The 27,462-nt window shown below is 39.0% G+C and overlaps 2 protein-coding genes across 9 annotated transcripts in view; one reads left to right on the forward strand and one right to left on the reverse strand.

Annotated features, from left to right (window-relative positions):
• The window catches only part of CHPT1 (choline phosphotransferase 1), a 28,596-nt gene extending 20,175 nt beyond the window's left edge, over window positions 1–8,421 (forward strand). For both annotated transcript variants that reach the window (XM_038398404.2, XM_043519122.1), the window contains 5 exons: window positions 519–650; window positions 1,183–1,341; window positions 3,172–3,297; window positions 3,852–3,962; window positions 8,177–8,421. In XM_038398404.2, coding sequence (XP_038254332.1) covers window positions 519–650; window positions 1,183–1,341; window positions 3,172–3,297; window positions 3,852–3,962; window positions 8,177–8,221 — 573 coding nt within the window. In that variant the 3' untranslated portion in view covers window positions 8,222–8,421. The remainder of the gene's footprint in view (window positions 1–518; window positions 651–1,182; window positions 1,342–3,171; window positions 3,298–3,851; window positions 3,963–8,176) is intronic.
• Window positions 6,994–26,610, reverse strand: SYCP3 (synaptonemal complex protein 3). Of its 7 annotated transcripts, none has more exons than XM_038398464.2 (10): window positions 26,354–26,592; window positions 23,514–23,518; window positions 21,721–21,873; window positions 17,078–17,156; window positions 15,833–15,867; window positions 14,162–14,279; window positions 12,919–13,018; window positions 11,924–12,022; window positions 8,427–8,531; window positions 6,994–8,256 (listed from the first exon to the last, which is right to left on the reverse strand). In XM_038398464.2, the coding sequence occupies exons 3-10, from the start codon at window positions 21,851–21,853 to the stop codon at window positions 8,203–8,205; spliced, it is 723 nt and encodes a 240-aa protein (XP_038254392.1). In that variant the 5' UTR covers window positions 21,854–21,873; window positions 23,514–23,518; window positions 26,354–26,592; the 3' UTR covers window positions 6,994–8,202. The 7 variants fall into 7 exon arrangements, with proteins under 7 accessions (XP_038254392.1, XP_038254470.1, XP_038254402.1 ...); XM_038398542.2 differs by having other exon boundaries at window positions 26,244–26,592; XM_038398474.2 differs by lacking the exon at window positions 23,514–23,518 and having other exon boundaries at window positions 26,354–26,610.
• Window positions 26,611–27,462: the final 852 nt, after the last annotated feature.

Consider the following 27,462-nt stretch of genomic DNA (forward strand, 5'->3'; position numbering starts at 1 on the left):
TAAAAGGTAAATATTTTGTTAAATCTATATCTGGATAATATACATAATGCAAAGATGCATCATATAGCATACTATGTAATGTAATCACAAAGCAGGCAGATGGAGTTTGCATTTCCTTTGGTGCTCCATTGTGCTGACCAATGAATTTAGAAAGAACTATCCTTTTTCCTCTGACACAGATTTCTGTTCAATCAAATTTGAAATACTTAGCAAAGTATAAAAAGAGCTTTTTAAGGGTGTTCCAAATACTAGCACCATAAAATACAGCTGAATTTCAAGGGCAGAATTTAACCACCTATTTTTCCAGGATTTAAACATTTCCCCCCCCCCCCACCAAAAAAAAGTATCTTATCTTAAGGACAGGACTGTACTCTGAAATTGTTGATTTGATTATAAGTTTCAAGGAAAAGGGATAGTTAAAATAAAGCAATACAAATTATTTTTGGAGATTTCAGCAACAGTTTAATTTTTTCCAAGGAATGATGTCCTTTAATTTTTTTAAACATTTTTCTTGAAAGATCCCTTTGATAGACCTAAAATTGAAGACTTTTCCTGTTCTTGGAATAGTGGGTGGAGCATTATTTTCCTGTTCCAACTATTTCCATGTCATCTTTGGTGGTGGAGTTGGCAAAAATGGATCTACAATCGCAGTAAGCTATTTTAGAATTTAAACTGTATTCTAATATTGGGGTGGGGAAGAAGCGGGTTACTGTGTTTGGCTTGCATGTTAAATTCTTACATTACAAAAAACTTGGTACTTCTGATCATCTTACTGACTGAATATTTAAGCAATCTAATACGTTGATTCTACTGTTTTGATATACCTTAATGCTGTCTGTAAAGCCATTAAATATATGTGAATGAGACAGCTAATAACTCAACTGCAGTGGTAATCCAAGTCATATTTTCTGTATAGCCTTGATTAGGGGTCTTGTATTGTCAGAGAAACAGCAATGAGGTTTGAGTTTATAAAATATAATGGGAAGGAAAAGTCAATGCGAGTGCCCCGGCTGCAAAGCAACTCAGGACCTGATTTTTTCTTCTTCCAGACATGTTGAGTACATGTGACTTCATTGGGCTTTTAGTGGAAGTTGTGGTTGGTCAGCAGTCCTGAAAATTGGGTCCAAAAATTTATGGTATGATTCAAGTTATGATAAACGTTTTCTGCTTTGTGTGTTTCAGGGCACTAGTGTTCTTTCACCAGGCCTCCATATAGGGCTAGTTATCACTTTGGCAATAATGATCTATAAAAAATCTACAACTCAGCTGTTTGAAAAACACCCTTGCCTCTATGTCTTAACATTTGGATTTGTGAGTGCTAAGATCACACAAAAATTGGTGGTAAGGAATCTTGTTTTTTTTTTTTATTGGATGTGTGTATTTGGTACTTTTGAGAGTAGTGCTGTAGGTGGGCATTGTGTAAGCTCTCCTACTCAACTCTGCTAATATACCCTGTTGGTTATTGCAGAACCTCTATTACAACAACTAACCTGGGCCTGTCAGAGGGGACCTAACTGCCGCTTGAGGTGGCCATGGTCAGAATTTAATCCTCAAAATCCTAGGTGCCTAAACTCCCTAGGCTCATAACCTTCTACTGGGGGGAAACTGAGACCGCCACCTCAGTACTGCCAGCAGCGTGCCGCTTAGCAACTAACTTTCACCTGTGCCTCAGTGCAGTTCACAAACTAGATATTTACGTGCTATGTCTGCTGTGGGATCCAATCCAGTAGATGTGCTCAGAGGCCTCCTTAGAGCATAGCAGCTGGATTGGGGTCTGCACAAAACAGCCTGAGGAGCAGGTGGTGATGACTCTGCCTGATTCAGAACTTGGTTCTCCTGTGTCCCAGATGAGTGCCTTAATTACTGGGCTATGAGGGTCTCAGTCTTGCCTGTTGAAACTTACACTTTTGTAAAATAATTATTCATTGGGCCAAAGAGGGGGAGAGTACAACTTCATAACCCACTGATTAGGGCACTAACCTGTGATGCAGGAGACTCAAATTCAAGGCCAATAGTCACATATTTTTTACAAAGTGGAACAACTTCAACAGGAGACATCAAGATCCATCCAAGAATGCCCTATAGCCAAGTGGTTAAGGCATTCCTGCCTTAACTTTAGACGAGGGCATACACAGAGTTCTTCTAGACAACTGAAAGTACAATGTTATATTTATCTACATTCTTTTTCATTCATAAGAGGGCAGGACTCACCAGATTGAGATCTGCCTGACCCAGACAGGAAACCACAAAAACAAGCCCATTAGCATTATTCTGGATATAAATATTGGAGGACTTTTTTCTTGTGATTCTTTGTTTTGTATGGGTACAGGCTTTGACTATTCCAGGTGTCTAACAAACCTTCACTGTATAGCTAAATAGCAAAGTATTAGGTTTGAGTTGAGAAGCAACTACTTGGCTTACAGCAAGCATGGCATAGACTCACTGCTTAGACTTCACAAGTGCATATACAGCAGAATAACAAGGAAGGACTGGATCCAGAAGGCTCAGTAAGATTGTTTGTTTGAAGGCGTACAAGAACTTGTAAACACAGCTAGTTACCAGTTAGAAGGGGAGAAGGCCTTTGGGAAGGAAGAGCTCTTTGTGCAGTTGTTACATACCTTTGGATCCAAAGGTAGCTTTTTCTACTTAATGGAAGTCTTTGTTGTAGCTAACACGTTGACAGCACTAACATGTATGATCAGTGTCACTGTTTTGTTGTCTAGTAGTCACATGACCTTCATGGTGATGTCACTTTCTTTGTTATGGGTGGTAAGGGGAAAAACTTGCATACTTATGCTGCTTTAATGTAAAGGGGTTCTAGGAGTAACAGCAGCAGCAATGCTGAAACTAACTGAGCAGCAAGCAGGCATGTATTAGAGGAGATAGGGTGAGCCAAAAGCATTTTTGTGGCGGTGCTCTTGGGCTCACCCAAAAGACCTTCCTAAATAGTAGCAGAGCTTAAAGTAACTTTAAATAGAAAATGTCCTTATATAAAAAAACTGGGGGTTTTAGTCAGTCAGTCAATTGAACAGGTTGACTGTCCCTTTTAAGAGCATTATTTATTTGTACTGTTCCTTAATTTAAAAATTTTACCATAATAGTTCATGTTCTCAAAGTAAATTTTTCATTGATGCCAAGCTTTGTAGCTATATCAAATCTTGTTTTATGTAGGTGGCCCACATGACAAAAAGCGAGATCTATCTTCAAGATACTGCATTTATTGGGCCAGGTCTTCTATTTTTAGACCAGTACTTCAACAGTTTTATTGACGAATATATTGTTCTATGGGTAGCATTGGTAAGCATTTGTTTTAAACTTTAATTTTCAAATCCACTGAAACAGTGTTAAATGCTTATTTTCATATGGGTGTGTATATAAGGGGCAGGTTGAAAACTCAATCCCTCTTATCCCATGCCATCAGTTAAACTAGTTGTTTCTCCTTTTTTGGCACCCAGTACAGTGGTAGCTATTCTCTACAATTCGTGGTTTGGGGCTGAAGTTTAGGACAAAAGAAAATCTTGGAGACTCATGCTATGAATTCAGGCTTTTGCTTTGATGTAAATGTTAACCTTAACAGAGTAATTTAATCATTCATTCAGATCGAAAGCTTTGTTAGCAGTGGAAATACAAATACATGGTTAATTTACAATAGTTTTAAAAAGTCAAATTGAAGTTAAACTTGTAAATTAAGATGTTGGAGTATAAATTAATCACTTAAATACCTTTTTAAAACTACTCACCCAACAATAGATTGGATAAACAAAGATATGCTTAGAATAAATGAACATGAGGGCTGAGCTATAGGGTAGACTTTTTGGTAACATTTATTTTTTTGTTTTTTTTGTTTTTAGGTCATATCCTTGTTTGATTTGCTGAGATACTCCACTGGTGTATGCATGCAGATTGCTGCTCACCTTCACATACATGTCTTCAGAATTTCATCACTTCAAGCTCCTGAACAGGTTCAAAACCATACTGACTGACTAGTAGTTCAAGCAGAAGAGGAGAAGCAGTTAGGGGAATAATGAATGAAGTAGATCCCCTTTTCAGGAATACAGACAAAGCTTTTCAAGAAAAGTCAGTGAAAAGCTCAGTAATATGCTCAGATAACAAATACGATTACTTAAATATGAAGTTGTGCAGTCTATTGTGATTTATGCTTGTATCATGAAGCATAAAATTCTGACATTGCAATCATTCCTTTGATCATGGATTCATCAGTCTGAAACTGATTTTCTGCCATGCACTAGATTCTCCTTGATTGAGAAGATAACTTTTAATTCTGGTACATAGAATCCTAGTATTGAGTACTTTAGGTTTGTAGTCTAAGAGCTGTTTCACTTCACACAAGAGGAAAAATGTTTCTAAAATCTCACTGCTGAGAATTGCTATGAAATTAATCAGATTTCCAGTCTGTGCCTAAAATAAAATTTTCAAATTGAGACTAATTAAAAATTAACCATCCAGCAACTCACTGCTGCTGTTACCATAATACATGGTGTTTGACACGGTGAAGAGAAGTCAATGGAGCTCAGTACCTGACAAATCCAAGCTTTTTTGTTTTAAAAAAAAAAAAAAAAAAACACAAAAAACCTCCTGGATTTTCTCTTCCTTCCTCCCCTGCTTCATCTTTTATAACACACTTTGCCCGCCAATTTCAATTATTATTATCTCTGAGTACAGGTTCAGGGGTGAAGCCTCCATTTCAGCGGTTACTGAAAATATATATCGCTTGAGTTTCCTTCTAAGGCCTGGCTTCTAGTTTTGCACCCATTATAATTTGTAAATAACGCTTAATGCTGAAGTACCATCAAGTATCTAATTTACAAGCAACATCAGATGTATCTAAATGGCATAAATTTTAGCCCTAATGATTTGCACCAGTAAAAAAAAAGTGCAAATCTGCAGGACTAAATATTTGGCCTATATATTTAGAGATCTGATCAGCAAGGACCCTTTGAACACAACATGCAACCCATCAGACTAACTGCTATCAAAATGTGTTCTGTAGTTTCTTTGTTATGGTAATAACGAGCTGTATGTGAGACTTTTTTTTTTAAACACACTCTTTAAGGAATTAAGTAAACTTGTTAAGTCATAGGAAAACCTGGTATTTAAGTATAAAAATCTGTCCAGAAAAAGATCTCAAAAGATTAAGTACAAAACAGTGTATTAGACCCTTCACTGTATTTAATCACAGATTATAAAATGGATTATTATAAAGCAATATCCCATGTGATAAAAGCTCAGGCTGTGAAATGAGCTGGTTGGTTAATACATTTGTCTATTTGAAAATACTGGCCAAAAAAAAAAGGTAATCTAAAACCCAGTGTTTAAATAAATGAGAATCAGCTAAAGTAAGTCAGATCTCTTCTGCTAAGGGCTAGTGCCATTTCCACCAAATCTAATTTTTAGGTAGCAAACCTAACATAGATGTGAACCCTAACTTTTCACCCATCCTAGCTGTTTCAATAGACTAGTTACAAAAGCCCTTCAATGTGAAAGTACCTCTTATCAATTTCTGTCTTGCAGTTTAAGCAATGAAGAATGCAGTTCACAACATTCCCAAAGCTTGGAATATACTAAACACTTTCACTTTTGAGCAGAAAACCACCACCATTATTAATATCATGATACAACCTGTTAGATTTCACGTGGGTAAAAGCTCTCAGCCTTCATGCACCTGTGATATATCTGCACTCCTGTGGTGGTGTTTCTTACTGCTTCTAATAAACTTGAAAAACATTGTTTACCAAACATTCTGAATAAAGATTATACTTTCTGGGCATGAGGTTCTCTATTAGAGAATCCTACTGGAAAATATGATCATTGATCACTGAGGCTATACTATCGCTGTAAAATTGGACCTGTAATCCACCACTTGCCAGCAGTGGTGCTGTACTTGTTGTGTGAATCACATGACTCCCCCAACCATCTAGATAAGGCTTAAGAGTTCATCCTCCTCACCCTATTCAATAAACTGGGAGAAAAGCATCATGCACAAATTAACTTTTAACATTCATTTTCATGCATCTTGTGCATAAGATACAGAGTGAAAAGTAGTAATGACAACTTTAACAGTTCTCAGTGAGATGCATCAGTTGCTCAAAAATACTGTAAATGAGAACTGCTTAATGAAAGAATTTTCAGTGACTCAGCAGTTTCTTGTCCACAACAAGCTCAGCCTTATTTTCAGTAACCAGTAGGCCTAAGAAGCTTGTGTTGTGCTCTCAAAACAAGTTGCAGTGTAGGGTATAGTTAGTTGTGCCTGTGGGTATTAATGTTGTAGGCAATACTTTCTATTTGACTGAAAAACATTTGTTTGACTATATCACACCAGAAGAGAACTTACAGCATTATCTGATTATACTTAAATGACAACTTAGAGATAATGTAAGTGGAGTTCCATGACTTGGTAGCCACCAAAGATTCACACACTTTAACATGTCTTCCCAACGTGCTAATTAGCACCGAATGAGTGTTTATCTGCTCTGAGTCCTGTTGTGGAAGAGCGTGGCTGCATGGTGGTTACTAACACAACATTTCAATCTCAGAGAAGTAGGCCATCACAATCCCCCCTCTATAACTCTGTTCCCTTCCTCAATCCCAGTTTTAAACAGGGACTGAAAAACTGCCCTGGCACCATGAACAGCTGGCCCAGACTTCCCTATCCAGAAAATAGTGCAACAATAACTCCCTAAAAAATGACACAGGCTCCAGAAAACTGGGAGAACCAAAATAGAAATGGACAAATATTTTATACAGAATCTCTACAGTCTGGTTTTGGAACCCTTTGGAAAACTACATTTTTAGGGCAATTCTAGAAAAGCCTGGGAAAAAAATCTCTCCTCTTCTGATGGGCATATTACTATACATTCTTTTATAGAATCAAAGCTAAAACTGTCATTCAATTGAGTGCAAGTTCCTCCAAGTTATATTTGTTAGTGATGTCAAGCAACTAATGACCAAATGGGTGGGTGGTTTTTTTTTTTGGTATTAAATCCAAATGTTGAAAATATTTCAGGGATTTCCTAAGTTGTAAGAAATGAATGTGTATACAGTGGTTTTCTGTAAAACAAATGCATGAAAACTCCAACCTGGTTGTAAAGTAAATCGGAATTCACTGTACTGTGATATACAAAATATAAAGAATTTACTTTAAAAACTTAATCTTCACTAAACTGCTAATTCTTTCAAAAAGCAGCAAGAACTACCCTTCCAGCTACAGCTCTGGAGATGGACATCTGCTTTAGTATCTCTTCCAAAATGGTACACGGGAACTGATAGTATATAGATGTGTAGTGTTATCAATAATCACTGCAGACTGTGTTATAAACTGTTTAATTTGGCTTAATTAAACCAATTAGGCACACTATGCTGTAAAGCCAAAATACCTGGTTTAACATGACTAACAAGTCTTGCCATCTTGGCAAATGTATGTCCGTGTTAGTGCAGTAAAGTACAATGTACAGCTTATAATAAGGCTACTAATGATACTTTAAAAAACCCTCAACCATTAGTGCCTAGAACAGAAAAAGAGTAAATAACAAGATGTAGTCTAATAACCTAAAGTACCAAAGAAATGTAATTCGTGTGTACCATACTTTCAATTCCTAAACTTTCCAGTTTGTTATCCTGCTAAATATGCAAGATGTACACACACAACCTAGGATTATTTTGGTGGTTTCTTTAGTTCACAATTATAAAGTTGGAAAGGTACATTTTTGCATAACAGCATCAAGTTTTTAATGTGTCCTTTTAATCCTGTGATGTCATTATTGGTGGAATTTTGTGATCCATTTTGCATTACTGCTGCGTATGGTACACAGATTCATATTCACCTGTTTCAAGAGGTAAACCTCTATTAACCTTCATACTGCTATAATCTTGTATTTTATAATACTGCCTTAGTGTTAGAAAAGCAACTCTCACTGCAAAGAGGTTAAGGAGAATTCAAGCAGACATTTTAAAGACATAGTAATAGTTTCTGAGGAAAGAATCCAGTTTGCAATCTCTTCCATTAAGAACATGAAAAAATATGACTATCAATTTCACTAGTAACATTATTGAAATAATACATGTAACTGTTTGATTAATAGGTACTCTTAAATTGGAATTTTAAAGGAACAGACTTATTTTTCCATGCTAATGGCTATAATTGTATCATGTTACTTAGGTGCAAGTTGTTTCTTCACTGAGCCATCAGAATAACATGGACTGAAGAGATTTGCGAACAGTTGCCATCTCTTGCTGTTGCTGTTACAAGAAAGGAGATAACACTGAACAAATGCAACATTTAGGAAAAAAAATACCACATCAGTCTGATATATTGAAAGAATTAAAAGTGAATGTTAAATGGTTTTTCTACTTAATGTTCTGTCTTTATATTTAACTGTTTTTCCCTATAAATCAGTGCTAATACTTACAGTGTCCATCATGATTTTCTTTTGCAACATAGCCATTTCTTTGCGAAGTTCATTTTGTGCACCTGCTAGAAGGTTTTCATGATTTTTCTCTAGTTCTTCCATACTCTAAATAATAGAAATTAACAAACTAAAACTGACAAATATTAGCAGTTTTATACTACCCCCCCCAACCTAGATTTCCAAACAAATCCTGTTCACAAACCAGAAGTAAACAAAACTCGCTGAGCACCATACACCACTGGTACCACAGTCACTACAGAGTTCCGAACTGACCCATCAGCCACACACCTCATTTAGAACCCAAAATATGCAATCAGGCAGCAGACAGACGCACACGCACAAAAAGGCAAATACAGTACATTACTGTGTTAAATGTAAACTACTAAAAAAATAAAGGGAAAGTTTAAAATGTTTTTGACAAGGTAAGGAAACTTTCTGTACTTGTTTCACTTAAATTAAGATGGTTAAAAGCAGTATTTTCTCTACATCGTAAACTTTCAAAGCTGTATTAAGTCAATGTTCAGTTATAAACTTTTGAAAGAACAGCCATAATGTTTTGTTTTTACGAACATTTCAGAGTTAGTCTCCATTCCTGAGGTGTTTGTAACTCTGAGGTTCTACTGTATCATAATTAGCAAGTTACAACCTTCACAAAAGGGATCATAATTTCATCTTCCAGAGTTATCCCACAACTGGAAAACATGCAGCAATACTAGAAATACATTTCCAGTTTACAACAATGTACTGAATGTTGAGTAGACTGCCAACACCATGCAAAGTATCTTACTTGTCTACTAATGGGTTACAAGGGTATTGCATAAAGTTGACTTGGTGAGAGTAGAGCATGAAACTGAGTAATAGCTGAAAAGGGTATCTTGTAGCAGTAGTGTTAAGAAAACAACTACATGCTGAACACTAACAATTCTAACAGAAGCCAATGAGAGCTACAGGTGTAAAGTGCCTCTGATAATCAGGCCTGAGATATATTCCTCTTTTCCCCCTCCTGTATTCATAATTTAAATGCCCTGCACTGCACCCCTTTCACATACAATTTGGGACCTGTAATCCTGCAAATGCTTAAGATTGTCCATAACTTTAAACATTAGTTGTCCCATCAAAATAAGTGGGGCCACTCAAAAGCATGAAGTTTAAGCTTGTGTGTAAAGGTGTGCAGGATTTGAGTCTTGATTTTATTTGGAAGTTCAAGCACTAAAGTCATCTTTTATTCCATTCACTTTGCATCTTTAGTAGCTGTAATTTGTCTTTCAGTTAATGTCATATAAAAGCAATATTAAAATTAGAAAGTTTGAAAGTACTAAGGTATGGTTAAATAGGCTTTTATTTCAGATGTGTTCGTCTAATATTAAGATGATAGATAACTAGGTTTTAGTTTTGGTTTCTGTTTTAGCAATAGGGTATGAGAGCACCTATTTTGTTTTCATACTAACTGAGATTTGAAACCTACTCTAAACTAGTCTTGGTTGAAACTGACAGAAAAGTTTTCCTGCCAAAAATGAGGTTTTGTGAGGAAAATGTCATTTAACAAAACTTCAAATTTGATGTGAAATTTTGAAACAAAACAAATTTCCACTTCAGTTTAGTTGTTAAAAAAACAGTTCTGGATTTTCCCCTCACTCTCTTTTCTACTCTAACACTTAAAAGTAAAAGGGAATGAGGGGTGAGAATTCTGGACATCATTCATTTTACTGCACTTGGAGGGGGAAAACATTATGAAATTTGTTTTTCTATAAAAAAAAAAAATGAAAAACCCCCCACAAAAAAACCACACCTTTCAAATTTAAAAAGTTTAATTAAACTTTTTTTATTTCTTTGAGTAAGTCCACTCCAAATTAAATTTCATTTGTTCCTCTCTCTCTTTTTTGGTAGCATGTCCAATTTTTTTCAGAATGGTTATTAACTTTTGAAATTAATGTAAAACTAATACATTATATGGTAACTTTTTAACATAACCAGATTCTTCAGATCCAGCTATGAAACTAACCTATTGCTAACCACAGAAAATGCAAGAACACAGACTCAAGTACTGCTAAAAAATTTTTTTTTAATTCTGTCTATGGTAGCAGTTAAACTGTTTTCTGTACCAGAGCTCAGGGAAATGTAGAACAGTGGTATCTTGGAAATAGATGGACCTATTTTATGGTCTTAAACCAGCTTTGATTAAAAAAACCACATACTTGATTTAAAGTAGAGAGATACTATTATTATTAATCATCTCACCTATGTTCACGTGGCTTCTGAGATGGGGGAGAATGTAAAGATACAAAATAGCCTCTTCTTCATTCAAAAATTTGCAGATCTATCTTATTTTAAAATAAGTAGTGACCACTTTACAGTATGAGTACATCTATAAATTGTATATGAAGGGTTAACAAGTGATGTTTTAATAACTTAGATAAACAATTGTTAATAGTCCATAATCTCTAATACATATTACTTACATCTGTAATGTATTTAACTTCTGTTAATCATTTATTAACCATTTATGTTAAGGGTATGTTTATAAAATGTGCACTTCGCTTTCAATACAATATCAAAATATATAGTAAACCAACAAAACCCCAGAAAGTCAGTTAAACTGAAGTGAATATTAATTGCCCCAGTTGGGCCCACTTTCACAGAAGACCCCTATTTTGGACTGACTTTTGTTGCTGGCATCAGAGTGCATATTCAGTTTTAATATTGGTTTATTAAACGTAATACCCAGTGTCCTGTGTTTGGAAAACTCGCCCAATGAAGCATAACTTCTTATCATAAAAACTATTTAAATTTTATTTTAATTTACTTAATATGAGCATTTATCTCTCTACAAATAGCTATTTGTAAAAAGATTACTGACAATGGGTCACTATTCTATGGTAGCCATTCACTTTTAGTGAGACTGCTACCTCTAACATAAGCATAACAAATGCTAAATTTTGGCTTATGCTTTATTTTCAAATGGTGTGAAATATTTCACTTTTATTTAAAAGGAGGAGTTTTCATAACATTAATCTAAGGCCCAGTCTTCACACAGACACATTGTGAACTAAAGTTCTGGTTACTCTTAATTTGATTTCAATCTGATTAGTTTACCCTGATAAATGTACAAATGCAAAGTAAACAGATATAAACAGTTTTAATCAGATGTGTGTGTGCTCACACAGGAGTTTGACTGGCTTAATTACATCACTTTTTAAAACAGATTTTAGTTATGCGAGTACAACTTGGGTGTTTAGACAAGACCTTCACGGAAAATGGAACTATCCTTGCAGGCTCCAAAATACCCCTACATAAACATTCTTGATGAATTAAAAGAACCATGTGTAAGGCTCTCTTACTAGTATCATCCTTAAATGGATTTTAATTCAATAACTATTGTAAAATATAGGGAATTTTAATCCTATTTTAATTGTAAATTTCAATGCAGCCTTCTTTCATTAAAAATCCCTCTAACAGAATCATGGTCTAGCTTTAAAAAAGGTATATATACACTGAACCTTTAAGAATTGCTCATACAGCTGTTTAATTGTTTTCAGTCTCTGACTCTGAACTATTCTTGCTTGTTGAAAAACCTTCTGTTGCTGGCGAAACATATTCTAAAGCACAAAGAAGAATCGTGTTAATTGACAAGCAGTAGTTAGACAGGTCGATGCTGTCGGTGTTCAAAAGTATAAGTTCCCCCTTCACTGGAAATCCACGTTCTAGAATCTATAACATGGATCTTTGATAGATAGTGGGGATGGAAAGGAAAGGGGAAATGCTGTCCAAATCTATTCTCTAGACCTATGTTGCTGTCAGCGGACAGCACAACTTGCAAACTGAAGAGGAACACAATTTCTTCCAAGTAATCTGAACTGGTTCAATGTGCTCCCAGAGTAATTGTGCTCCTCTGCTATTATATAGCTTCCTTCCCCCATTATTAGGGTGACTGCTCTTGCTCTCTGTTCCCAGCTAACAGGATCACGTGTAAATGCTGTAATTCCCCAATGTCATCCTACCCTACACAGACTTGGCACCATTTCCCTACTTCCATCCCAAGCATAATGTCCCAGTGTCTCTTAACCTACCCCACAGTCTCTAGTGATTTGGGTGGAAACTTGCCCATATATAGCAGGACATTTAGGATCTGCTCTGATCTTCCATGGGAACCTTGCATCTCTGCAGGGTCAGCATATGGCTCCTGCACATGAGGAGCATTTACCTCTATATTGATAAGGCTAGGGAGAGACACTACAACATCAGATAGTCTTTATCCCCTCTTCAGTTTGCAATACAGCTGATAATTTATAAACATTTTACACTTGGGAAGTCCTAAAAAACAAAAACAAAAAACTTTTAAGACACTGTCAGTCTCCCACACCACATGTTTTGTCTGAAATTCACCTAAAGTGTGTTTATGCCTGTGGGAGGTTGGTGTCTAACAAGAATAATTAGCACTTGTGAATGTATTATAAGACAAATGTATCAAACAGTTGCCAGGCTAGAAACAAACCGCTAGTTTTTCTTCCTGTTCCTCTGCTTTCTGCATGTCCATATCCCATTGTTGAAATAAAGTCAGGAACTGCTGGGAATACTCCTGGTTGAGCTTCTGCCTATAAATACATCACAATAACTTCTAGCGTTAACTGATCTCTTACAAAAAGTGCTATATATTATCATCCCCGTTTTACAGGTGGCAAAACATGCATCAGTTGGCATGGTCATTATAATTGTAGAGCCACTAATGCCAGAAGAAAAACTTTAAAACATTCTGTTTATAAATAATAGTGTTTACATAGGATTAGAAGACGAATTGCCCAAATATAGGTTTCTTTGGGTGGAGGGTTTGGAAGTGGGAAGACAGAAAGAGGAAGTTCTATTTTCTTGAAGTTGAAGACCTGGGGCTTGCAGAATTTTTCTACCAATATGTAGGGAATGGCACAAAATAAAGACCTAAGCTATTTTTGCTCATTAAAATGGTGAAATATAATCCTAAAAGGATTATGTGCATCAATTTGAAAAATTGAGAACATAGACATTTGTTTATGGGTAAACTAATGTCATTTAAAATTATGTATTGGGCAGAGAGCATTTAAATACAACTACCAGGTCAATATTCAAATCAGAGCAAACACTATCAGAAATATCCAACTTGTTCTGAGTTTTTTAGGGATGTTTATGAAAAAAATTAGGGAGGTTGCTTGGACAAGTGGCAAGTACCAGAAGTGCAAATCCAAATACAGGTAGGGGGGCTGGCGTAGAGCCTTGAATACTTGCCATGCATTTTTAATGCCTGTCTCTGTGAGTAATTAAACATGCCTCAGAGAGAAAGAAAAATAATGAATTAATAGTTAAAAAAACCCCAAAAGTTACCTAAGATTAGTTTTCAGTACATAATAAAACTTATGAGTAATACTTTAGTTTTTAAAAAGCATTTGACTTGTTTATAAACCAAACCATAAAAATCTTACTGAAAATTTTTCAGTTTTAAAGTAGAACAACATTTTGACCAAAAATAAAAATTTTGTGTTTGCTTAGAAACTTTCATGTCAAATTTCTCTTTCATAAAATGAACGAGATGTGTTACGCTATTACTGCTTATTTAAACAAAGCAGATGCAGATAACCAGATGTTTGGGTAGAATGTCCCTTGTGGCCCGAGTAGATATGACAATTCCTGATGCTATGACAACAGATTATGTGATCCAGAAAAACAAATTGAACACATTTTTTTCCAGCAATAACTGTAACTCTTACCTCTGTTCTTGCTGTGTTTTCCAAACATGTTCAATTTTCTGGTTACTGGTTTTAAGAGAAGCCTTAGTATACATTTCTAATCTTTTCCTCTTAGCCAAGAGAGCCTTGTTAATGTCAGCTATATTTAGACAAATAATAATCAGGAATTGTATTATGTATTACAACAGACTTATTATGCATTTTCTTAGGAATTTCAAAATATTTTACTATTACCATTTTTATATAACTTGTGCGTTAGTGAAGCATACACGAAGTTTTATCATTGAAAAATTGCTCATATGACTTGGGCTGCTGACACTTAAAATGTTATTTATTCAAAAAGCACTGACTAAAATTGTTTTGGAAAAATATTTATTAAAGTTATTTGGATTTAAGTAGCAAAAGTGTGGCCCTACCAACACTGTCAAAATCTTTTAAATGAATATAAGTGGTAAATAATTTCTCATTCTTCAAGCACGTTAAGTAGCTCTAAAAAAGGATGGTTTGAGTAAACATCACTGTTTTATTATGACATATATAAATTTGTTTGGAAGGGTATTAAGCAAATTACAGGTATACCCAATTTCATGCCTGTAACAACCACTTTGATCCTTCTGTTACATATTACTTCAAGGCTATATCAGCTGATCTCTTATTGTCCCTCTATTTTGTCTCAGACGATGTCTCATTGCTAGATCCATTCCTAACTATTATTTCTGTGCAGATGGCATTATCTTTTTCTCTCAACACATTTTCTGATTATTCCATATTTCATCCTTTTACCTATCTTTAGTCTACATTAGGCTGCATTAACTTCCTATTATTTAATTATTCAAAGACTGAAGTAATCTTCCTGTTACATTGCTCTGACTAGCAGAACATTCTTTTATTTACCTCCAAAGCAAGAAATCTTTGGCATTTTTAAATTGTTAATTAACGCACAAGGGAGGTCCATAAGATCCACTCCTGCTTTCAGGCCCACATACAGAATATATTTATTCTATAAGACATCTATTTATATATGAGATAAAAATAAAATTATTACTCAACCAATTGTTGAGTAGATGAGTCATCTTATTGTCATGACCTGTCTTTCCTGTCCTCTTCCTTCCCACTTCTTTTTGCCCCTTTGTTACACAATATGTTAATTTATATTATACATTTATATCCCTGTTTTCTTACACCCCTCCTACATTCCTGATCTTCAGTTTGCTCCTTCACTGTGACAAAAAGGGGAAGGTGAGAGGAATAGCTTTTTCACTCATACTGCCCTGCCACTCTGGCAGACCCTCACCCAAATAACTGCGTAAGTTCTTGTCATACTTCATCTTTAAAATCTTCCTTTCTGCTTTAGACTGTGATTGGTATTAAATTCTACTCATGTATCCTTCCATTCTCTCTTCTTTGATAATTAGCCTATAAGAATACTTGCATCTTCACTATGTTTACATTTTAGCACTTATCTTATATTGTTTCATTTATGCATGTCAGTTGTCACTTTCTGCTGGAAAGTGGCTGTATCCAATGCTATAAAGAGTGATCATTTTACTCTACCTCTCACATTAAACCTTTGATACTTTAATTAAAGTTATTATTATAAAAAAAGAGTTAGACTATATACTTCCAGCATTGTTACATAAACATTAATATTTCTTAATTCAATACTATATGAATATTTTAAAATATACATACCTCCAAATCGTTCCAACATAGTCTGTACTTCACCCCTACAAAATATTGTTTCAAAAACTTGATATGACTATTTTTGTATAAATGACAATAGAATTAGAACCACTGTATATACCTCAAAGTTTAACTGCCTAGTTTTAACATCTATCCATTGTATTATAATTTGTAACTGCTGACAAAATTGTCACTGTTGTACAAGACAGAAAATGACAGCAGTACATGTCCTGAGGAATTTACAAGCTAAGAGAAATACACACACATAATAGGATGCAGCGGGAAGTCCAAAGAGAGACTTGCATGATTTTTCAGTTATAGTTTTCTATTAACTAAGTTCCTGGGGACAAGGGAGTATTCAGTCTGTAAGGGGAATCTATTTGAGGAAAAGAGAGTGAACTGGTAAAACAAAATTGGGAGGAGAATTCTATATATAAGGATGATGAGGGACATAGGAAGAGATAAATGTGCCATCATGGTTGGCATCACTGGAAGAGCAGAGGATGATGATACAAGACAAGGTGCAAGATGTAGACTGGGATGGATTTGCACAGCACTTTTAAGGAAAAACCAAGAAGATTAAACAGATATGTGTGGCAGTGGGGAAACTGCAGAGAGATTAAATAAGGGCAAGACATTCTGGGCAACAGGAAAGGAAGATCTCTCTTGTTTACATGCATTTTTTTTGTAGGGTACAATTTTCTTAGAAACCAGTTCTTATATGGTACAATCTCAAACCCCCCCAGTCTTCACAGACTGGAATTTACTGTCACTAAGACTTATTCCAACTCTGTATATTTTCAAACATAAGCCTTAAAAGGCTGACTTTACTTATAAAAATAATTGGATCTTTTCAGGTAATAATGGACACATTTAATTTTTGAAGCATTACTGTCATTTTCAAGAAAAATAAGAATTGGGGAAGAGGTTCAGCAAAATGATAAAACTGTCTAGGGTGGAACTCAAACTACCTTTGGGAGAAAGCAAGAAGCCAGAAAACAAATATTAATAATTTTTTTAGCTGATAGTTACAGCTATTCAAAAGTTGGCATTGCTATATAAAATATAGAAGTTTTCCCTTTTTTAAACGTAACTGTAGTCTACTTTACCAATATATTACTAATAGATTTTACTGTCTTTAAAAAAAAATCTGACTAGAATCTACTAGGAGAAAAATAGGCATATTAAATTTCAGTAATTAATATCTATGTGGAAATTTTTTCTTAATAAAAATAAGTTTTTTAAGCAAATTACCCCACATCTTCTTCAAGTACAGCATTGGGAGTCACTGAAGGTCTTTTTTTCCCATGTTTGTCAATTACTGGAGTGTCACCTTTATATATTAAAAACAACAAAAACAGGCACCACTTACAAAATATTTTGCTGAAAATTATTTTATTTAAAGGGATAATTACTTATGCATAATCTTGCTTTCTTATACTTAAACTACAGCATTTGCTCAAGAAACTCCCTGAAAAAGCACAAGAACAAATCCGCACAGACACACCCCTAGAACCCCGACCTGGGGTATTCTATCTGCTACCCAAGATCCATAAACCTGGAAATCCTGGACGCCCCATCATCTCAGGCATTGGCACCCTGACAGCAGGATTGTCTGGCTATGTAAACTCCCTCCTCAGGCCCTTCGTTACCAGCACTCCCAGCTATCTTCGAGACACCACTGACTTTCTGAGGAAACTACAGTCCATTGGTGATCTTCCTAAAAACACCATCCTAGCCACTATGGATGTAGAAGCCCTCTACATCAACATTCCACACAAAGATGGACTACAAGCCGTCAGGAACAGTATCCCCAATACTGTCACGGCTAACCTGGTGGCTGAACTTTGTGACTTTGTCCTCACCCATAACTATTTCACATTTGGGGACAATGTATACCTTCAAATCAGCGGCACTGCGATGGGTACCCGCATGGCCCCACAGTATGCCAACATTTTTATGGCTGACTTAGAACAATGCTTCCTCAGCTCTCGTCCCCTAATGCCCCTACTCTACTTGCGCTACATTGATGACATCTTCATCATCTGGACCCATGGAAAAGAAGCCCTGGAGGAATTCCACCATGATTTCAACAATTTCCATCCCACCATCAACCTCAGCCTGGACCAGTCCACACAAGAGATCCACTTCCTGGACACTACGGTGCTAATAAGCGATGGTCACATAAACACCACCCTATATCGGAAACCTACTGACCGCTATTCCTACCTACATGCCTCCAGCTTTCATCCAGACCACACCACACGATCCATTGTCTACAGCCAAGCTCTACGATATAACCGCATTTGCTCCAACCCCTCAGACAGAGACAAACACCTACAAGATCTCTATCATGCATTCCTACAACTACAATGCCCACCTGCTGAAGTGAAGAAACAGATTGACAGAGCCAGAAGAGTACCCAGAAGTCACCTACTACAGGACAGGCCCAACAAAGAAAATAACAGAACGCCACTAGCCATCACCTTCAGCCCCCAACTAAAACCTCTCCAACGCATCATCAAGGATCTACAACCTATCCTGAAGGACGACCCATCGCTCTCTCAGATCTTGGGAGACAGACCAGTCCTTGCTTACAGACAGCCCCCCAATCTGAAGCAAATACTCACCAGCAACCACACACCACACAACAGAACCACTAACCCAGGAACCTATCCTTGCAACAAAGCCCGTTGCCAACTCTGTCCACATATCTATTCAGGGGATACCATCATAGGGCCTAATCACATCAGCCACACTATCAGAGGCTCCTTCACCTGCGCATCTACCAATGTGATATATGCCATCATGTGCCAGCAATGCCCCTCTGCCATGTACATTGGCCAAACTGGACAGTCTCTACGTAAAAGAATGAATGGACACAAATCAGACGTCAAGAATTATAACATTCAAAAACCAGTCGGAGAACACTTCAATCTCTCTGGTCTCTCGCTTACAGACCTAAGAGTGGCTATCCTTCAACAAAAAAGCTTCAAAAACAGACTCCAACGAGAGACTGCTGAATTGGAATTAATTTGCAAACTGGATACAATTAACTTAGGCTTGAATAGAGACTGGGAATGGATGAGTCATTACACAAAGTAAAACTATTTCCCCATGTTATTTCTCCCCCCCCCCCACCGTTCCTCAGATATTCTTGTTAACTGCTGGAATTAGCCTACCTTGCTTGTCACCATGAAAGGTTTTCCTCCTTCCCCTCCCCCCCCCGCTGCTGGTGATGGCTTATTTTAAGTGATCAGTCTCCTTACAGTGTGTATGATAAACCCATTGTTTCATGTTCTCTGTGTGTGTATGTAAATCTCCCTTCTGTTTTTTCCACCAAATGCATCCGATGAAGTGAGCTGTAGCTCACGAAAGCTTATGCTCAAATAAATTTGTTAGTCTCTAAGGTGCCACAAGTACTCCTTTTCTTTTTGCGAATACAGACTAACACGGCTGCTACTCTGAAACCTTCCTCATACTGTGTCAAATGCTATGCCAAGCATGCACAACATTTACAGTTGAATTCTTTAAGTCAGCTGTCAGTCTAAGTCTTCTATGATAGGGGTCCGTGGACCATAGGTTGAATTTCCAAAGGGGTCCACACCTCCATTCCAAATTTTTTAGGGGTTTGCAAATTTAAAAAGGTTGAAAATCACTGAACGATGGAGCTTCAAGCTCTCCCACAGTAGGAAGCTGAGATCAAAGTATGGGAATCCTGGTGTGATACCTCAACAGATTACTCTGCTGTTAGCTCTTTTGGACATCAACTAACCTGCTAACAAAGCTAGCTGAAGGAGAGTAAGTACTTATTACAATATAGTTATCGTCAATTCATTTTCTGACATGACATTAGACAGAAGTAGAACCACAACTGTGTAAGAGGAGCATTTCAAGTATCTGTACAAAACTTCTCTTTTGAAATCAGTTTTGTTGGCATCTGATGAAAATTCTGTAAAAATATATTTACACAAAATAATTGTTTTGATACATAATGTGCGAGGGACCATAGCTAAATGGTAATTACGCATATAAACCATGAGAGGATTGCAGCATTTGTGGCATGCCACCAGTGACTAGAGAACATCATCATCTGTTGTTTGTGCAAACTAACTCTGTGCAAAAGCCTTTCATTTCACTCTGAAGAGCTGCCATCATTTGGTTGATCAATTCTAAATTAAGTCCCATCACTGTATTTTTCTAACAAAGTATGTCCCTTATGACAAACTACACTTTCCTAAGACAGAAGCAAGAACTCCTTTACTGGCTGGCTGATCTCTCCTTCCTTCTCTTTCCCCTTTCGTCCCTTGTTATCTATCTTCTCTTCAGGCTCCCCCTCTTGCCTTCTCACCCTTCTTTCTCAAGACTTCTGCCCATTTTTCTTACTGTTTTTCGCTCTCTGCCCCTCCCTTCTTCCCACTGCCAGCACCACAATCCAAATCCCACCCTTTGACATCAGAACACTTTCCTTGCACAGCTAGGTACATTAATCGGCAAACAGGTAAATTGGTACATCAATTGGTAAACAGGTAGCTGATCTGTGCATCATTCCTTACACCTCTTTGTCCATGTGGCTCAGACAGAGCAGATGGTGAACAATGTCATGCTTAACCAGAGGAGAAGAGCATGCTCCTCTTGCCTGAGCAGTGCTTCCATGTCATCAATGGCCTACTGTGAATCACAAAACAAGAGCACCATCCTGAAGACTGGTTTCAGAGTAGCAGCCATGTTAGTCTGTATTCGCAAAAAGAAAAGGAGTACTTGTGGCACCTTAGAGACTAAGAAATTTATTTGAGCATAACCTTTCGTGAGCTACAGCTCACTTCATCGGATGCATTCGGTGGAAAATACAGTGGGGAGATTTATATACACACACAAAGAACATGAAACAATGGGTTTTATCATACACACTGTAAGGAGAGTGATCACTTAAGATGAGCTATTAGCAGCAGGAAGGAGGGGGGGAAAGGAGGAAAACCTTTTGTGGTGATAATCAAGGTGGGCCATTTCCAGCAGTTAACAAGAACATCTGAGGAACAGTGGGGGTTGGGGTGGGGGGAGAAATAACATGGGGAAATAGTTTTAATTTATCTAATGACCCATCCACTCCCAATCTCTATTCAAGCCTAAATTAATTGTATCCAGTTTGCAAATTAATTCCAATTCAGCAGTCTCTCATTGGAGTCTGTTTTTGATGTTTTTTTGTTGAAGGATAGCCACTCTCAGGTCTGTAATTGAGTGACCGGAGAGATTGAAGTGTTCTCCGACTGGTTTTTGACCAGTCCTTGCTTACAGACAGCCCCCCAACCTGAAGCAAATACTCACCAGCAACCACACACGCCACACAACAGAACCACTAACCCAGAAACCTATCCTTGCAACAAAGCCCGTTGCCAACTCTGTCCACATATCTATTCAGGGGACACCAGCATAGGGCCTAATCACATCAGCCATACTATCAGAGGCTCCTTCACCTGCACATCTACCAATGTGATATATGCCATCATGTGTCAGCAATGCCCCTCTGCCATGTACATTGGTCAAATTGGACAGTCTCTACGTAAAAGAATAAATGGACACAAATCAGACGTCAAGAATTATAACATTCAAAAACCAGTCGGAGAACACTTCAATCTCTCCAGGTGATGGTCAGTCAATCTTTAACTCAGAAGTCAAGCTATCAGTAGCAAAATTATAAACCTTATTAAATTAGGTAATCACTCTGACATAGAAACTATCTTGTTTTTATTCACCATCAGAAATGTCAACAAGAAACAGCATTATACTGTATCACTAACCTTTCAGTAATTTTAAATATATATCTTGATATATCTATAGATATACATGCACACACTTCATAAAACTTGATGAAAATGATTTCAGGGGACATACTGCACCTTCCCTAATATCTTCCTCTGATCCACTCAAGTTTTTCTTTTCCTCTTCCTGAAAGTCATAGGCACATAAGGCTTGATCTTCCTGTATTGGTTTACCAGCTTTCCCTGCATGCTTTCTTCCAGATGGTGCCATAATGAGAGGCTTTTTCTCTACTGTAACAAATATATTGTATTTGTTAACCACCTCTTCCCATGATTTTTTAAAGAATAAAATTCCAGTGATTCCTACTGGAAATATGAAAAAAAACCAACAAAAAACAAAAAAAACCCCTCAAACCCATACATATTCATTTTCTGAATTACTTTAATTTTAGCTACACTTTGTAGACTCGGTTTATAGTGTAGTTTACATAAAGTAATACAATTATACATTTAAAATATTGATAGTGCCCCTGTAAATATATGACATGCATTTAGTTATTCAAAGCACTAGAGTTTTTATGTGTGCCTTTGTACAATAGTTAAAATGAATGTTTAAAATTACTTATTTTGAAGAAAGTTATTAAATATCATTAAAAGTATGTGTATGACACTAAAATCCTTTCTTAATGCTTTCTGTTCAAGAAAATAACATACACATATCGTAAAATGTGTTAGAGTGCATGGCGGTACTAAAATACTAAATTACATGAGCAGCATTTGGCTGTGGAGGTATTTTAGCCCACAGAAATTATTTTCAAGCCACCCTTTGGGGTACTTCTATGCATAAATGTGTTACGGTGATCTATACTTTTAAAAATTCCTTCAAAAAAAAAAAAATCAAGCTACTTGAGGTGGAGAAGGATGAAAAAGGGGAAATAAAAAGTAGTCTTAAAGTAGCCCTTCTTCCAGACCAAGTCAGTGAGTTGATAGATCTGGACATAATTCAACACAGGTAGAAGTGTCAGCAGCTATTCCCACACCCCAAGCAAAGATAATTTTGATAATTAAACTTTTTTTCACTGAAAAGAAAACACATCAGCCTACAGCAATGACAATGCTGTATTCCTGTGGGGTGAGGCCAGAGTGCAGGAGCAGGCTCTGGAATGGGGTAGGGAGTTGAGGTGCGGGGTGGTGAGAGCTCTGGGTGGAGGTACGGGCTCTGATGTGGGGCTGGGGCTGAGGGATTTGGGCTGCAGGAGGGGGCTCCGGGCTGGGGCTGAGAGGTTCAGAGTGTGGGAGGGGGATCAGGGCTGGGGCAGGGGGTTGGGAAGCGGAGTAGGGTAAGTGCTCCAGTGGAGGTGCAGACTGTGGGGTGGGGTTGGGGATGAGGGGTTTGGATGCAGGAAGGTGCTCCGGGCTGGGATTGAGGGGTTTGGATGGTGGGAGGGGGATCAGGGCTGGGGCCTGGGAAGGGACCAGGGGTGCAGGTTCTGGATAGCACTTACCTCAAGCAGCTCCCAGAAGCAGCAGCATGTCCCCCCTCCAGCTCCTACATGGAGGCATGGCTGGGTGGCTCTGCGCCCTGCCCCGTTCACAGATGCTGCTCCCGCAGCTCCCATCGGCCTGGTTCCCAGCCAATGGGAGCTGCGGGGCGGTGCTTGAGGTAGGAGCTGCATGCGTAGCCCCTTGGCTGCCCCGATGTGTAGGAGCTGGAGAGGGGCGATACCAGCTGCTTCCTAGAAGCCGCGCAGAGGCTGGACAGTCAATGGCCCAGTCAGCAGTGCTAACCGGAGCTGCCAGGATCCCTTTACGACCGAGCGTTCCGGTTGAAAACCGGATATCTGGTCACTCTAGTTCCGATCCAATGCCCACTGACTTCAAGAGAGGTTTGTTTGAGCTTCAAGTGCATATCTCATAAGAGCAACACTTACAGGTTCTGCAAGAAACAGAAGTGTGATACTAATAAAATGCATATATTAAATCCCTTGAAAATTACCTTTCTTAAATAAAAGGAAATTAAATTCAAAAACACAAATTCATGCACATTAAGGTTAAGGATTCAAGAGTTAAGGTTCCCACAGCAATATCTCACACATGTAGAACTTCCTACTTCTGTTTTGGTTGTTAATTTTATATCTTGTTATACTTCCTGTTGAAAATATGTTTTACAATAAAACAAATGGACGCTATGTGCAACATGGCCAAGTTATACTGCTATACGAACCTTAAAAGTTTGAAGATCAAACTTTCTGTGCTATGACTCAACTTCTATATTGTAAAATGTTTTATGTTTTTTTTTTAAAAAGTATATTGTGTATGAAATTTTTTTTAAAAAAACTTCCCATGATAGGGTTGCCAGTTTTGGGTGAATGTATTCATGGAGGTTTCATCACATGACATAATCTTTAATGCCTGGAGACTCTATCCCATGCCTATCCCATGATAAGAGACCCCAAGAAATCATCTTAAAACACAAGAGATAACTTTGGGACAAATCTGAAATTCTCAACTTGTCTTTTGGCTTTCAGGTGCCCAACTTGACACGGGTAAGAAAAGTCAGGCAGATCAAGTAATGAAGCTTCTTGATGTGTGGGTCTGGTGCCAAAAACCTGGTAAGCTCATAGACTGCAACTGTGGGTATTGTGGGGGTTCCTAAAGCAGGATTTATATTTATAGGGCTGTCGATGAATTGCAGTTAACTCACGCGATTAACTCAAAAAAATTAACTATGATTAAAAAAATTAATCATGATTAAACTCACTGTTAAACGATAGACTACCAATTGAAATTTATTAAATATTTTTGGATGTTTTTCTACATTTTCAAATATATTGATTTCTATTACAACACAGAATACTAAGTGTACAGTGCTCACTTTACATTATTATTTTTGATGACAAATATTTGCACTGTAAAACTGATAAACTAAATAGTATTTTTCAATTCACTTCATACAAGTACTGTAGGGCAATCTCTTTATTGTGAAGGTGTAACTCACAAATGCAGATTTTGTTTTATTACATAACTGCACTCCAAAACAAAACAATGTAAAACTTTAGAGTCTACAAGTCCACTCAGTCTATTTCTTGTTCAGCCAATTGCTAAGACAAACAAGTTTGGTTACCTTGACAGGAGATACTGCTGACTACTCCTTATTTACAATGTTTCCTGTAAGTGAGAACAGGCATTTGTGTGGCACTTTTGTAACTGGCGTTGCAAGGCATTTAGGTGTCAAATATTCTAAACATTCATATGTCCCTTCATGCATCAGCCACCATTCCAGCAGACACGCTTCCATGCTGATGACGTTCATTAAAAAAATAATGCATTAATTAGGTTTATGACTGAACTCCTTGAGGGAGAATTGTATGTCTCCTGTTCTGTTTTATCCACATTCTGCTATATATTTCATGTTATAGCAGTCTCAGATGATTACCCAGCACATGTTCGTTTTAAAAACACTTTCACAGTAGATTTGACAAACGCAAAAAAGGTACGAATGTGAGATTTCTAAGGATAGATACAGCACTTGACCCAAGGTTTAAGAATCTGAAGTGCCTTCCAAAATCTGAGAGGGACAAGGTGTGAAGAATACTTTCAGGTGTCTTAAAAGATCAACACTCTGAAGTGGAAACTACAGAACCCGAATCACCAAAAAAGAAAATCAACCTTCTGCTGGTGGCAACCGGCTCAGATGATGAAAATGAACATGCGTCAGTCAACACTGCTTTGGACAGTTATCGAGCAGAACCTGTCATCAGCATGGACGCATGTCCTCTGGAATGGTAGTTGAAGCATGAAGGGACATGTGAATCATTAGCGCATCTGGCACAAATAACTTGCGACACTGGCCACAACAGAGCCATGAGAATGCCTGTTCTCACTTTTAGTTGACACTGTAAACAAGAAGCCGGCAACATTATCTCCTGCAAATTGTAACCAAACTTGTTTGTCTGAGTGATTGGCTGAAGTAGGACTGACTGGACTTGTAGGTTCTAAAGTTTTACATTGTTTTATTTTTGAATGCAGTTACATTTTGTACATAATTCTACATTTGTAAGTTCAACTGTCATTATAAATGGATTGCACTACAGTACTTTGTATAAGTGAATTGAAATATACGGTTTCTTTTGTTTTTCACAGTGCAAATATTTTGTAATCAAAAGTGAGCACTGTACACTTTGTACTCTGTGTCGTACTTGAAACTAATATATTTAAAAATGTAAAAAAAATCCAAAATATTTAAATACATGGTATTCTATTATTAACCGTGCGATTAATCATTAATCATGCGATTAATCACCATACATTTTTGTTAATCGGTTCATAGCCCTGATATTTAATGCTTTGTGCTCAGGGCCCCTCTGTGGGGCAGGAGCTTCTCACTCCCTCCCGCTAAAGCAGGGGTAGTTCACAGCCAGACAGGGGGCCGAAGAGGGACCACCACATGCTTTTCAACAGACCTCAACATCTTTTCATTTCCTTATTACCGTTATTATTTTATTTTCTCTGGCGTGCGGATCTTGACTTTGCCTTGATGAGAAATTTGGACCTTGGCAAAAAAATAATCGACTATCCCTGAGCTAGAGCGACCCCGCTCCCCTAAACAGCCCTGCCCGCTCCCCCCGGCACAGTCACTGATCCAGGCACCTCAGGCTCACCTTCCCCGGGGGGGGGAGTTGGGTCTTGATTTATTTCTCTCCCCGCCCAGATCAGACTGGCGAGCCCGCCCGTGAGATTCCCGCCCCCCGCAGGGAGTCGCCCACTTCACCTCAGAGCCGCGCCCAAGGCGAGCCGGGGGGCGCTCCCTGAGGGGCAAAGGAGGCAGCCGGGAGTGAGAAACGGTTCCGGGGCGGGGGCACCTGCTCCTCGCCAGCCCGCTCGGCTGCTTCGCCCGGGGGGGCTCCGGCCCCGAGGCCGCGTCTCCCCGGCGCCCCTCAGCGCACGGACCCAAAGCCGCCGCCGCCGCCTCCGCCGCCTCCAGTCCCCACAGCGCCCGGGCCGCACAGAGCCAGCCAGAGACCGCGCCCCAGCGAGCCCCGCCCCCCTCCGCCAGGGAGAGGAGCCCCTGCGAGACAGGCCGCGCAACCCCGCGCCGCAGGGGAAACGGCGGAGCCCCAGCGCGCCCCCCTCCGCCACAGCCCCCCACAGCCCCGCCTGCCCATCCCCCACAGCCCCGCCTGCCCACCCCCCTGCTCCCACCCTACCTGCCCATCCCCCCCACTCCCCGCACAGCCCCGCCTCCCCACCCCCCACAGCCCTACCTGCCCATCCCCCCCACTCCCCGCACAGCCCCGCCTGCGCATCCCCCCTGCTCCCTCCACAACCCCACCTGCCCATCCCCCACAGCCCCGCCTGCCCACCCCCCTGCTCCCACCCTACCTGCCCATCCCCCCCACTCCCCGCACAGCCCCGCCTGCCCATCCCCCCTGCTCCCTCCACAACCCCACCTGCCCATCCCCCACAGCCCCGCCTGCCCACCCCCCTGCTCCCACCCTACCTGCCCATCCCCCCCCACTCCCCGCACAGCCCCGCCTGCCCATCCCCCCTGCTCCCTCCACAACCCCACCTGCCCATCCCCCACAGCCCCGCCTGCCCACCCCCCTGCTCCCACCCTACCTGCCCATCCCCCCACTCCCCGCACAGCCCCGCCTGCCCATCCCCCCTGCTCCCTCCACAACCCCACCTGCCCATCCCCCACAGCCCCGCCTGCCCACCCCCCTGCTCCCACCCTACCTGCCCATCCCCCCCACTCCCCGCACAGCCCCGCCTGCCCATCCCCCCTGCTCCCTCCACAACCCCACCTGCCCATCCCCCACAGCCCCGCCTGCCCACCCCCCTGCTCCCACCCTACCTGCCCATCCCCCCCACTCCCCGCAC

This window comes from Dermochelys coriacea, chromosome 1 (assembly GCF_009764565.3).
Source record: "Dermochelys coriacea isolate rDerCor1 chromosome 1, rDerCor1.pri.v4, whole genome shotgun sequence".
Lineage (NCBI taxonomy): Eukaryota > Metazoa > Chordata > Testudines > Dermochelyidae > Dermochelys > Dermochelys coriacea.

Coding starts and splice junctions, on each gene's coding strand:
- SYCP3 (XM_038398474.2), bottom strand. CDS start 21,853: ATGGCACCATCTGGAAGAAAGCATGCAGGGAAAGCTGGTAAACCAATA. Junction 8,532..11,923: donor TGTATGAGCAATTCTTAAAG/GTTCAGTGTATA, acceptor TCTATTATTTAG/AGTATGGAAGAACTAGAGAA. Junction 8,257..8,426: donor AGAAAATCATGATGGACACT/GTAAGTATTAGC, acceptor TTCTTGTAACAG/CAACAGCAAGAGATGGCAAC.